The 15,398-nt window shown below is 27.1% G+C and overlaps 1 protein-coding gene across 1 annotated transcript in view; it reads left to right on the top strand.

The window, feature by feature from the left end:
* LOC129967104 (guanine nucleotide-binding protein subunit beta-2-like) overlaps positions 1–15,398 on the top strand; it is a 73,664-nt gene that overhangs the window by 37,941 nt on the left and 20,325 nt on the right. The window contains exon 2 of the mRNA XM_056081776.1: positions 12,242–12,298. Within this exon, the coding sequence (XP_055937751.1) occupies positions 12,242–12,298 (57 nt within the window). The remainder of the gene's footprint in view (positions 1–12,241; positions 12,299–15,398) is intronic.

Raw genomic sequence — 15,398 nt, 5'->3', positions numbered from 1 at the left:
TATTATTTAGGTTTTTCGTTTTAAAAATATAAATATTTTCTTTTTAAATACAGTTTTAAAATCATTTTATTTTGAAAATTCTATTCCTGTCCAAAGCTTAGTTTTTATTTGCTTTCAATAAATTTACTAATAATAATTTTGTTGTTTAAGTTAGCTATTTGTTTTTAATTTTAAAAAAATGTTTAAAGCAAAAAACATTTATTTATTCAATTGGAGATCTCTTCACTCTTGTAAATTTAATAAATATCGCAAGAAAAGCTAAACAAATGCATTAGAATGTACTTTTATTCCAGACAATGGTATCAAATAATATATGTTGGTAATTAGAAAACATAACACATACTTGTAATATCGCCAAGGTAATCCGATACTTTGTATCATGTTGATGCAAGTATCACTATGATTCTTTGTATCATACTGATAAAAGCATCATTGATTTTTTTTATCATGTCGATAAAAAAATACTCTCTGATACTTTGCATCAAGTTGATACTGTGTCATCCAATCCTAATTGTTGCTGGCAGCTGATAATGATACGATTATAATTCCAAATTAGCACTTCGCTTCTTTGGAAGAGATGGTTCGCTTGCTGTTGATGTGTCGGTGGCCGAAACCTCCTCGAAGGGCACAAGTGGTCTAAATTTTGACAAAGATTGACGGGTGGTTGACAAGTAGAAAGGACAGGCTTGGTGCCATAGGTAGTACTAGCGAAGGTGGGGATTTCACAGTAATATATGCACCGTTACATGGAGTGTAAATAGTAGTTATGGCTAAAAATATATAGTTCAAAATCATTACATATGCTCATAGCGTCTCTGAGGCAGTTTGAGATTGCATTTGAAGTTTATGGCACAAGATCCAGATTTGGTATACTGCGCCAAACATATAGTAAAAATTATATTGCAAATGTTAAAAGTTGAATACAGCATGTAGAGAAGTTGTTATACTATAAATACCAAGTAACAAAGAAGTAAAAAATTAAAATTAGTCAATTTAAAAGGAATAAATGAAATTAGATAAGATGCAAAAATCCAGTTTCTTTTTAAAATTTAAAAATGTTCAGGTGAGGCAGGATGGATTACAAGTCTATGTTATCCTGATACTTTGTATATCTTAATATAATGTCATAAGAATAAAAACGAATGAGGTCGAGGAGATTATCAATTGAATCCAAAAACTGATACCAAATACCTGATATTCTAATCTGTGTCAGTTTTCTGTATCTAATATTGTATCATTTGCGTTAATAAAAATTCATTGATTCTCCCTCCCTCCCTCCCCAGTGAACAGTAACATGCTTGTGTGGTCTAGAAAAAGAAGTTCTTACGATTATTACTTTTAAAGAGCGTTACTGCCGCTAATGAAACATAGATTTGTTCTTTTGTTACAGAAATGACAAAAATCAAGAGAATAATACTCGAAAAAGAAAACATTAAATATCGCCAAAGCCTGACGACATTTAAGTTAAGTATTTCGCAAAGAACAATTGAAATTGTTAAAAAAAATGTTCATTTGATGATTTTGCATTACGACCATGCATATTTCCGAAATATAGTTAGAATTTGGGAGTATTTTGGTTATAATTTCCTCAAATATGCTCTACATAATATATAAATACATAAAAAGTGTTTCGTTTTCGGCGAAGCTTATTATTATTTTTGCTCTATGTGTTTTTTACAATCCTGAGCACTGACCTGTTTGATTAATTGTTACACATCGGTTGACATAAAATGCTGCTCTCCAGTTCAGCATCAAATATTGTCCATTGTGATTATGATGTTAATTGAACTGCAACGCAAAGTCTAATTTGATGTTTTGCTTCGTTTCTCAAATGATTAAAAACATTTTTAAGTGTATTTTGTATTATATTCTACTTAGTTGTTAAAATTGCTTATTCATATATGTGTATGTAAATAAATATTTTATATCACGTGATTTGCTACGGGTATAATTAGATGCTTTGCTTTGTCGGCATTTTACCTACCATTTTATAAAGTATTATACGTAATTTTCATCATGTGCATTAACATATTGCAACACAAAATATCTTTTTTTCTTAATTTCCAAATGCAATGGCTTTATATGGGATATTTCATTTTTATACTCATATATTGTGATTATTCAAACAGAAAAAAAGACTGAGTTATATCTCTAATACTAAAGAAAAAACAAATTAAAGATTTGACAAATAATTAATTATATATATAATTTCAAAAGGTGCTAAGATCCAATGGGCTAAATATCACTGAAAATTACATATATTATTCCCAAATCGGATCGTTGAATTCTAATTCTTCTAATTAAATTCTAAGTTCCATTAAGGAATCAATGATTCTTCTAATTGAATCCTTTAATTAAAATGTCATCTTATGATCTACGAGCAACCTCATGATCTACGAGATTCTATTCTAAATGTAGACAGATTTCAAACAATTTCGTTTATGCAAATATATCTAAAAATGCTTTAAATAATTCAGAAAGACTTCAACAGAAATGATTTTTATTTATGAATGAAATGAAACCAAGTCGCTTATGGGAATTGTAAATTAAAATATCTCTTTGTAGTATGATCATGAGATTGAACATTAAATAGAAACGACATCACACAATCAAAACACAAGCAATCAGACTTCATATATATAATATGGATTACAAAGTTGTAGTAGATGAATTCATTACAGATATATCTGATGGGGCAATGTTCGCCACAATACCTGTTCAGTGAAACCGTGCCTTAATCTAACTTCATCCTCAAGTCATTTCCCCTTATTTGTCTACATGATCGCTTCGAAAAAGAATAATATAAAAGACGACGAACTCCCACCGGTTGCCCACGGATTTGCACGAGAGGTCAAAGATCTTTTTCGCTTAAATGTGAGATGCTCTGTATTTTCTCCCGTTCCTCACGACTCTGCACTATATTATTAATTCGGAAATAAAGGTGTTTCTCGATTCTCACGCAACAGGTTCTCTGCGAATCAAATCAAAACACAAATAAAAAGTGGAAAGGATGGACTTGTGTATCTCAATGTTTCAGTGGGGCAATTAGAAATTTTTATTATTATTATATAACGAATTATACGTTTAACAATAGAATTTCCGTTTTAAAAAAGAAAACTTTTACACTAGATAAGACTAGTTTTAGGTTTAATGGGTCACTAAATCTTTGAACTCGGAAGAAGAGTTTGTTTTAGTTTTGTAAAGTGTACTAAATAAAAAAGATTGAATAATTAATCTCACACATAAATTGCACCTAAAATAAGCTCGAAGGCAATGCTCTTTTCTTCAGCATAGTATATTAGAATTAATTTGTAATAAATGTTGAAAGTAAAAAAAAAAAAAAATTGAACTACTAGTCCAAAAACACGTAGCATGATAATGTAGACTTGAAAGTCTTTCCTTAATTTATTTCAAAAATTTGCTTAAAAACGTTTAGTTGGAAATAATTTTCTAAAAATTTGATTTCCATATATCGCATATAAATAAGTCCACAGATGAAATTTAAAAATAATTTTTAAAGAAGTATGAAGAAATGATAACGTTTTCTAAATACATTCGAAATAATAGTTGATAGTAAAATCGGACATTTTTTTTTAATTTATAAAGAGCATTCTATTATTTTAAAGTTATAAAATAACGTATTACAAAACTCTCAAACGATAAATAGAAATATTGTAAGAATAAATGTTCTACAATTAATTAAAACAATATTTGGTTTTTATTTGAATAAATTCAATGAAATGAAATGATTGTTCGTAAATGAAAACAAAAAAATTAAATAATTTTCAAAATATTGCAAAAAAAAAAAAAAACTAGAAGCCTCGGGAACCCAAAATTTTATCAGGGCCTTATACAATTGTTTACTTTACCTATTTTACTATCCATATTGTATAGGTAAAGATGATTTTTTCTGTACAGAAGATTTTTAATCAATTAATTTTCATTGAATCAAGGATTCATTGAATCAAGGAAGGTCAACTATTGCCTTTTTTTTTTTTTTTTTCAATTATTAGCTGGATGTGCAGAACAAGGTAACCATATTCAGGATCAAATTAAGTAGTCTTCAAAATTCGTGGCGTGACAGCTTACATGATAATAATAATGATTGCCCTGCAATTCTCGTCTGCTAAATTCTATTATTTTAAATTTTTTAACAAATAGCGTTGGAATGTAGTAGCTCTAAATTAGATAAAAGTTTAGAATTCCCTAGGATACTTCTTAATTGAATGCTACAGCATGTTTTTATTATTTGTATTTTTATAATTTACGCCATTATATCTAAAATTCTATCAATAAAATTGATATTTTGATGAATCAGCTAATTGACATCACCATGAAAAAAAGTGCATCTTTGATTACACAAAAATGTTTTTTCAAGATGAATCAATATATGTGGAATCCTGCTTTTGGATGGATTTGTAGTTTGTTTTATTTTGTTTTCTTTTGCTTTTCTTTTTAAGGAAAACGAGAGTCCGAGTCTTGCAACCATTACCAAAGCGAATTTGGTTCTTGGAAAGTTACTCACACAAGCTGAAAATCAGGTACAAATCAATAAAACCACCATTCGCCACATTGCATCCAAAATCACAATAATATTCATCTATCATCTTCATCGAATTTTCTTATTAAGAAATGATGAATTATTCGCCATTTTTTTAGGTGCAAGACGTAACCGGAAAGTAAATTCCTTTATGATATTAAACTTTAAAAAAAAAAGAATTTTTTTTAAAAAAAAAAAACTCCGTTTAATTAATGAACTAAAAAGTTTCAAAATAGTTTTTTTTTAACTTCAATTACTAAGAAGTAAGAAAACTCAATTTTCATTTTTATTTTGCCTTTACAAATATGATATAAGTCATGATAAATAATATATGTAATTAAAGCATGTAAAATTACGCTTAAATGTTGTTCATTCTAATGTTTATTCTTTCGTTGAAGAAGAAATGTTGTGAGTGTCTAAATAATAAAACAAAAGTTGCTCAGTATTTTAAAAATGGATTTAAAATTTTTTTATACCATAAAATAATTCTGTCAAAAGTTGTATCTATTTTTCAAGGCTAAAGAGTTACTTTTTTCTGAACAAATCTCATATTTCATATTTTGCTTTAAAATTAGATTTCGTGTTTTGCTTTTAACCTCATTTTATTAAAGGGACTTTTTTTATTAATAAGATAGCTTTTCATCATAAATTATTCTATTCGATTTAGGGTGACAGTACTTTATAATATTTATATTAAATGTTAAAAATACTTTATCATATAAAAATATTTTCTTCAACTACAATTTTGATTATTCGTCATTAAATATTTTCATTTTTTATACATAATCACAAGAACAATCATTTACACTCATTGATTCATTTCCTTTTCATTGCCATCCATTATATAGCTTTCATGTGCATCCCTAAAATCAGTAATTGCAAAGTATTATCTTCAGTTTCTATGGCATCAGGTATTAGCTACAAGTGATTAAGAATTTTAATAGTTTTCTTTTAATTACCATATATACGATTAAAGACATTAGCATTTATCTACTCTATAAAAAAATTGAGTCATGTGATATAGACGATTAAAAAAAAGATCAAAACATCATACTGGCTACTGAACTATCAAAACTGGTAACTAGCTACTTCCTGACTAATATACTCTCATAAAAAGGGTTTTTCTGATTTTAATTCGACTGTTAATTAAAAATCAATTTTTGATTTTTTTTTCCACAATTACTTTGGTGCATATTAATTTATAAAAACTATTAATAACTTCTTTAAAACTATTTATAACTTCTTTGAAATTCAAAAAATCGACTTTCTATTGATATCAATTTTATTTCTTTTCAATTTTTTTCCTTTCTTTTTAGCAAATTTTTTAAAATACTTTAAGCGTATTTTATAAAAATACTTTTTATTCTTTTTGTTTCTCTGTGTGTTCTGTTGTGTTTATATTCATGTTCGCTTTTGCGATATTAAATGTATTTCTCTTAGCGCGCACGCGTTATCGCTTTTATAAATAACACATGGATAGACAAATCAATCCTACTGTATCATCATGCTATGATATTTTGGACTAGAAGCTGAAATCTGCTTTAAATTTTATTTTTATACATAATTCTTCTCTGGTTTGAATTGAATCGATTCGACGTCACAATTAAATTACAAATAAATAAGAGCAGCCTAACTTCACACTGATATAGGCTACATATCACACTCTATTACCTCACAATATATTCCAAAATTAAATTGGCATGCTTAAGGTGTACGTACACACTAGAATTTTTTTAAAAATTTTAACTTTAAAGATCCAATTTTTTCACAGTAGGTCATTAATATATGTTTAAACACATTTCAGTGAGAAAAAACCATATTACACTAATTATTCATTAATTAAATAATATTTAATGAACTAATTAGCCTATTTTTTGAAACATGATATCTTAAATTCTACTTTGTAGAGACACACAATTCTAGTTTTAAATGATGCCTAATATTAGTCTTTATGTTGTCTGCCTCAATCAAATTATAAAAATATATAGTTTTTTTTTACCAATTTTTTCATCAACGATGAATAGAAAAAGCGAGATTTTTTCTGTAATTTTAAATTTTAAATAGCCAAAGTTATAAAAATTTATATAACTTTGATTGAGGCACAAAACATCCGCTATTTCATTCATATTATTTTGATGTATAAATAATTGTTTTTGGTTCATTTCTTGTTGAGTCATGATTGTTTGAATGAAGCAACATAGTGGAAAAATATCATTCTTCATAAAATGAGTTTAAAACAAACCGAAACTAGAGTTTTTAGTGAAAGCACCTCAAGAAAAATAATTATAACTGGGGAAATATTCCGAATATTGACAACATCTTGGTATCGTTTGAAAGCTAAAGAATCTGAGGACATTTTGAAGCAATAAAAAAATATTCGATATTTTGAACGATTTTCGAAGTTTCAAGTGTGTACGTACACCTTAGTAAGTGAAAATTAATTGACACCATTGAAACTATGAGAAAAACTAGGTGCTTAATCTGAAATATTGTAATCCCTATGTAGTTGAAATTCCATCATATGGGTTCTGGAAGTAACTGTATAAGTGTTAAAAGAAAGAATCAAATTTATAGTATACATGATGGCCATAAAATAACTTTCCCTGTTTAGAGGCATTTTTTTGTTGAAACTAATGAACAAAATAAAACCACATTTCATGCGCTTCCTGTGGAATGTATGAAGATATGAATTCGCAAAATAATAGGAATAAGTAAATAAAAGATTCTAAAAACGCCAATATACTATCTTGCATATAGAGAATATCAGCACATTGAAAATATTGCAGGTGAGTTAGGTTACCAAAATGTTGGTTAATAAAATTATTATTTTCAGCAAGTTTCATGTTACATATCATTTATTTCTGTTTGTACGCTTCTTAGAATTCGAACTTTAAAGAAATTTTGTGTAATAATTTTACATTTATTAATTGTACTTGTTGATCCATTTTCATCCAGAAAACGCTAATTCTCATTCATTATTAACCTTTTTTGTGTGGAATTTATTTTTTAAGCCTTTTACAGTCTATATATGAAATAAAGACAGCCTACAAAGAGTTCTTTTTATTTTACCTTTTTATTGTCAGCCTGTACATATATTTATAAATCTTCGAGTTTATCAATTGCATAAATCTGTAGATACAGAATATGATTTAAAATTCAAGTTACTTTGTATAAAATATCATTAAAAGAAAATTAAATTTTTGACTATGTTTTTTTTCACACAATATTCTTCTAATTTTAAATAAAACATTTGTACTCCGTTTCGATATTTATTGCAGCAGAGAATAAGAAATTCAAATCAAACTACATAGATCAAAAATTATATTTCAATATTCTATCTGGCGAATTAAAATTCCTTGGTTTCGTCCAATAACACATTTCTTCACGATTTTTCCCCTTTCCATTTAGAATTAAATTGTTGTGAGTATAATTCTTAAAAAAAAACTCTTAAGTAATCACGGAACCAAGTTAACTAATCGTAGAAAATTATTTCAGCATTTTTTTAGCTGCATTCATTTTAATTAAAATGACCAGAATTTTTGAAGTCAATTCGGAATGTTCTAGAACATAAGACTGAAATCTCAACCAGGATGTACAAAGAATAAAATAATAAAATAAAAAATAAAAAAAATGTTGAAAAATGAAAATTAATTTAAAAATTGTGAAGAAAATTCTTAAAAAGTTGCAAACAGATGAAGAATTATACTAAAACATGGGGAAAATATTTTACTATTTTTTTTTCTGATTAGGTATAGCAATGGCATATTAGTTATATGTATAGTTGTTTGTAAAATATGTTCGAAAAGATAACGCTAAAAACGAAATAAATTTTTGTTATTTTAATCTTTTAATATGAATTAGTCACATATAAAAAAATGGGAAAATTTCCAATATTTATAATATAACTTGAGCAAATCCGAGATTTATTTGAAATCACGATAATTAGTTAAAAACCAGAAATATTCCGTAAATCTGGGACATCTGGGAATAAAATCTGATCTCTTAAAAATATACGTTTCTTTCTTAATTCAAAAGCCTTCAAAAGTCGAAGGATGTAACAAAATGGTTAAGCCCACATTTTCGACAATCTACCATTCTTCAAAAATCTAGCCCATTTCTCAAGTAAACACTTCAGAAAAAGTGTTCAAGGAAAGCTAATAAAAAGATGTCCCATAGCCTTCAATTGTTGAAGTTGGAACGGGTTATGGGGTCGGCAGGTTACTTTAACTTCATCGCTGTGTAATTTTCTACACTGTGCTTTGATTGCAGCGAACTCGACCTGTAATTTCATTATTGCGTAAATGCAAGGTCATTGCATTCACTGTCTCACAAGTTCAATGTCTTTTTAAAAACTTAAACAGTTTTAATAAAAAAAATTGAAGAGAATTTTTATTGTTGTATTTAAAAATCCGTAGTACGTTAATACTCGTCTTAAAGTTCATACTATTTTTAAATTTATGAAGTGAAACTTTCAACAAATGTTATGAAAACGTTTTAGAGACATTCTTTCATATAATGGAGGGAATGGTAAATAATGACTCATCCAATAAAAATGTTGATAAAGGTCATCTTTGCTAATATAAATGCATCTGAATTCGTTTCCATTCAATAAAGTACTTAACAATTAACATATGAAAGAAAATGAATTTAAATTTACAACGATAATATTAACGTAGGATGTTAACGTAGAGTTTATAACATTCTTACATTTAAGGCGGAATTCTAAAGAATTTAAAATTATTATTTGTAGTATTCCCTTGACATAGCAGTTATTCGTTTTGCAGGTAGATGATTTTTACTAAAAACTAGAAATTGCTTCTTTGAATTACCATAAATTTTATGTTTCTGCAACCCTTTAGTGACTACTCGGGCTTCTCAACAATTTCATGTTACAAAAAAAAAAATACCGATTTCAACATTATAATGTTTAATATTCTGTATTAAGAGAGGCATACGTGACAGTAACAGCCATGATTAAAAATCACGTAAAACACTCTACTGGGCAAAATTAAAATAAGAATTAGGCCTACCAAATTTCGTTGGTAGTCAGTTCTTGGATGCTTATTAAGAAAGAGATTTCAAAATGTTGATTAAAATTAATAAAAATTTTAAAGTTTTTTTCCTTCTTGATAACTTTGGACATTAAGCCACAAAAGTCATTTTTACATTGTTTTGAAATTCGAATAATCGGGAGCAGATTCTTCGGCACTTTCTCACATATTTTCTAAAAAATGTACTTTTGCTTTATTAAATATATATTATTGGTGAATAATAGCTACGAATGAGCATATTAGTGTGCGATCTTTGGTGATTTTTGGCGATTAATCGCTGGGATGAAGTTAATACACAAGTGCCAGAAAGCAGAATATGTATTTTAGACGCCTCTTTTTTAGACCGATTAGAAACAAAATTTGAAACCGAACTATAATTATAGTCACAAAATTACATAGCAAATTTCATGTATTTAAAACATTGCGGTTTTAATTTATTGCGTTTACATACTTAGGTACAGAACGACAAATAATCAACCTTTTGACAGTTGCGAATCGAAATTTGATAAAGATGTGCGCTTAAGATGATAAAACTGTTAACTAAATTTCATTTACTTACGTTCTTACATTTCTGAATTATTGTATTTATACGAATGTTAAAGTACAGACTGACAGACGGCCAATCTCTTAAAAATTTGATCCAACTTTGACGCTATCTACTCTTTAGATATTAAATCTGCGTACCAAATCTTATCCATTTAGCTTTCGTGGTTTTGTAATTATCGTGTTACGAACCGGACAGATAAGCTTCGTCTGAAAGACTTCACTAAAAATGTGTGAGAAGTCTGCAAATTTATTATGAAACCATATACCAAATTTCATCTATCTAGTTCAAAGCGTTTTTGAGTAATTGTGTTAACAAACAGACTGATAGATATAATTTTTTTTTATTTGCATATTTAAGTAAATATTATGCAGTTTATCTAAAAAGAAATACTGCACGAAAGATGTGTGGGAAGACATTTTATAAGCTTTCAAAATTGTAGAATTCGTGTTAAACGGTTTTGGGAAAGTTTGAAAGAATAAAATATAAAAATATATACAGAAATAAGAATATTTGTCATATGATAAATATTTTAATATGATAAAACAAGAAGGGAATCAGTTCGGGATTAATGAACTCACGAAAATTAAATTTTGGAATTCACAGCGCGTCTTCTAGGATAAAAAAGATCCTGAAATCTCAATACAGCATAAAATAACAGATGTTAGACAGCTAAATAATTTGTTTTATCATGTGACTGTGACGTCAGGTGAGCTAACTTTTTTTTATTTCCGTTCCACAAAAATAAAAATTCCCGAGTGTCAATTTCCTGTTTTGGAATAAAAATTAACTCCATTGCACAAATTTGAATTCGACGAACAATTGTAAACTACTGCATGTCAACTCTCCTTCTGTGTGTGATGGACTTCTATAACCATCAAGATATTTTAACAGTTATTATTATATCAAAGCAAATAGGATAAAAAAAAATTGAAAATAAAGTTTAAGGAAATTATGCATTTAGATATTACTGATAGAGTATAATGAAGCTTTGAATCTCATTATTCTTAGTCATTGTTTTTAGTCATTATTCAATTCCTACTATAAGTTCACACTCTTTCTATATATATATCTTGATCAAATTTTCAATCGTTAATAAAATACTTTTTATTCATCCATTCAAGTTCAAATACATTTTTTTTACTTTTAGTGGATGACACTTGATGTTAATACAGTTTTTTTTCAAATATTAATTAATTAATTAAATGTGTCCAGTAATTTCTATTTGGTCGCCAAATCCGTCGCCATGTAGCCAAATGGTCGCCAAATCCGTCGCCATATAGCTAAATGGTCGCCAAGTTCTATTTTGCTACTTAATATTGTAATTCTGTCATATGTATATACATATTTATATTAATTGTAATTATTTAATAAAAAGTAACTAAAATAAAAAAAAATTGTTGACCTAAGTAGGAATTGGCTTTAAAAAGTTTTTTTTTATATATATATATTACTTGTTTTTAGTTTAGTTTATGCCCACGGCGGGAAAGTTCCGTTTACTGATTGGCAGATCATCCTCTATGCCGCCATTGAAATGACGTAAAATAGCAATGTTCAGATCTCGGTAACATGGTCATTCTAGTCACAGAAGAAGAAAAAAAATGTTTAAAATGTTAGGTGTCAAGAGTATTTTTCCACCTATAACTGATAGGAATTGAAGATACGACAAAAATTTAAACTTCATAAATTTTTTCAACGGTGTATTTATTTTCTGAATCAACACAAAATATAATTCCTTACCCCATTTAGAACATTTTTCCAATTTGAAGCATAGGCATATCTTGAACTCTTTGCAAATTAGCTTGAGGAGAAGGCCAGAATTAGAGTGGACATTCTATTATGTATAAGCTTCATAACACAGAATGTTGATTAATGATGTTTGAAACTAAATTCTCTTTTAATATACCATTCACATTAGGACCATTTTTAGAATAATTTAATTAGGTGCATTAATACCGTGTTAATGTTAATGTTAACACCATGTTATGGTATTAACAACGTGCATGCTATTAATTAGAGATGTCACTAATAATGCAAGAAAATTTACTGTTTGATTCAGTTAATATAAAATATTAAATTAAAATGTCATTTTTTTTTCTTTTACAGGACAAGGATGAAAATCAGTTGAAAGAAGAACTAGATGGTATAATTGATAAAATTAAGGTAAAATAATTAGTATAAGCATTTAAAAATTATTGCCAAATCAGACAATATGGACTCAATAATATAGCAATGTATATTTTCCAAATTGCATAATTTAAGGTATAGTTGTTTTCACGAGTTATTAAAAAAAATTTCATTCACTATTTTCTAGAATTCATTACTGCATTTTAAGTAGACTGTTGTTTGTACCACCAAATGAAGTTCATTCAATTTTTCCCAACATACTACTTTAACTCAAAAACAGTTTGAAATAATGAACCCAAAATTCATCAAAGATTACTGATTCCCTCTTCCACAACTACGTGTATTTTTATAAAATATTTCAATACTTTATTCTTAAAAATTTATTAAAAAGTATTTCTTTGTAAGAAAATAGATCATATTGATTAATAATTAAATTTATTCTGAGTAAAAAAAGATAAATAAAAAAATAATTTTGAAAAATTAATTTCGGTAACACTCTTTTAATTCCAAAAGACAAATTGATATTCTAGATTCAAATAATATTCTGAAAGACAAATTAATATTCTATGTTCAAATAATATTCTGAAAGACAAAGTAATATTCTAGAATCACAAGTTCAGCAGCATATCCATTTTTAACTTATAACACTTTTCTTTTTTGTTAGTACAATTTTTTAATTATGCTTTTTTTTAAATTTATCTTTCATTCTTCAAAGTTAAATATTTTCATTATGATCAAATAACTTTCCTTTATTAGAAATATTCTGAAGTTTTCATATTGTAATATGAAACTCAGTGAATAACTTAGTGTATAAAAAAACAAAAATAAAATAGAATAATCATAAATTTTTATTCCATTAAAAAACAGATATATGTAGGCATAAATAACATCGATATAAAATTCATCTTTCATTTATTTGTGGCGCCATCTAAGGATTGAGGAAAGGTTTACTATTTATGGATATAATTATTATATTAATCAAATTTTCACGTCAAAGGCAGATTTCCAACCAAGCAGCTGCTTAGAACCTTTAGTTAGGCAGGGGGCGCAGGCAGGTCGATTAAAAATGTTATTAGTTTAATTGCCAAGTAAATAAATTTCAAAATAAAAATACAAATTCTATAAATTATAAAATATTAGAACTATATTGTGCATTCATAATGAATTATTAAAATCATAAATAAGTAAATTAAAATATGAGTAATTTTTAATTATAATACATTGGATATTAATTATTCATTTTCTTGCTAGTACTCTACTTAACAGGTTCTGTAAAATTATTATTTTTAATTTACATTTGTTTGAAGTATAATTTTTTCTTATATTCTGTCATAAAAAAATTATTAACTAATAAGGAAACTATTAAACAAAAATTATGGTTGATTTGTCAAGAATTTTATTATTTTAGCTCTTTTTCAATGATATGCAGTAATGGCCAAAATTGTAGAAACCTTTTTGGAAAAAAGCTTATTTTTGAGATTTGATATTCAAAGCACCGATTTTATTAAATGAAATGCCATAAATTTATATACCAATTTAAAGGTTGTTTAGTTAACCGAAAAATAAATAAAATAATAAAGATATTTGTAGTGGAATAGAAGTTATAAAGTAGGAAAAGGAAACATAGAAATATTGAAATACAAATACAAAAATTCTCACTTATGGTAGTTGGTATTTCATTGGGTAACTTTACCATCAGTTATACTTTTAAAATCCGTTCTATTACATCAAAGGTTTTAATTCCTCGGCTGTTATTATGCGATACTCTGATTGGATTCTTGATCTATGTATTAATTGGGTTTTATTACTAATTTGCTTCTGTGGAACAAATTCTTTAGCTTGTTCTGCAGTTCCGATAAAGTTAACCCTTTAAAGGGCCATTTTTTTCTAGTCATATTATGTTAAAATATTTTGAGGCTTGAAATTAGAATAAGAAAAGGGATTCATTTAACTTATTAGATAAATTTAATTTGATTAATTAATTAATTTGGTTAATTAATAATTATGTAACAAATCAAGACACATCATTTTGATTGAGATAAAGAACTGAAGCATCTAAATTTCTGTCTTTCTAAAAAAAATTGTCAGAACTTATGCCAACCTACAAAATTTCATACAAAGATTGATAAATTTGGTGGGAAGCATACTTCCCACGGCCCTAGAAAGGGTTAAGGCCTAGGCTACTCCCAAACCATTCCAGTAGTGAAATATAATTGTCTTGAAACTAGTTTTGTACATACAGTACAACATCATATCAAATGTAATTTCATCATTATTTGGAAAATGATTGCATATGGAAGGTAGCAATTTTGAAATGAATATATCATTTATATATTTTTGGCTATTTATATTCCTTTTAATCATATAAATTCTGCCCACACCTGTTGCTATTGTATATTCCCAAAGCATAATACTAATTGGATGTTTAACAATAGATGTAATGCAATCAGAATGAAAATCTCCTCCTTTTCTTTTCCTTAAATATTTTTGCCATCGCTACCAAATAATGAGATTTTGATTTCATCATTCCTAAATACACAGTGTCATTATTTTGCTGTCCAATTAACATAGATTTTTTTGCCCAGTTTAATCTTTTTAAATGTTGTTTCGAATTTTAAAATTGCTTTTTTAATAGAATCTACATTTAGACCAGAATCCTGCAATCTAGACTGAATGATCCTCACTCTCAAATACACATTACATTATGTTATTTCATTTTGGATATACTTCCGCATGATTTTCTTCTTTAACGTAGACATTATCATTTAATTATTCTGTCATCAGTTTGTGTTGCGAAATTTTTCCTGCCTTTATCAGTTCCGTTTTCTTATGCCAGAGTTTCCTTTTCCTTCACAAATTTTGAAAGAATTTTTTTTAAAATTTTTTTAGTTGAATTTCCATTAATTTTTTTATTAATTTTGTTATAACTAACGTATTGCTTGTGCAATATAAAACTTTGCGTTGGTTTTTAGATGAACACTTAAATACTTGTGTTAGTTCTTTTATTTTTTATGTTTATGCAAAAAGTGTCCAACTTAATAATAATCCCAAAAAGCACAGTCTAATGCCCACCTCCCTATTTCAAAACACGGCATCAATTCTTAAATTCTACTGAAATCAAAATACTGCCTTATTG

This window comes from Argiope bruennichi, chromosome 4, assembly GCF_947563725.1.
Source record: "Argiope bruennichi chromosome 4, qqArgBrue1.1, whole genome shotgun sequence".
Lineage (NCBI taxonomy): Eukaryota > Metazoa > Arthropoda > Arachnida > Araneae > Araneidae > Argiope > Argiope bruennichi.
Note: the sequence above shows the minus strand (reverse complement) of the source record. Positions and strands in the feature narration are given on the sequence as shown.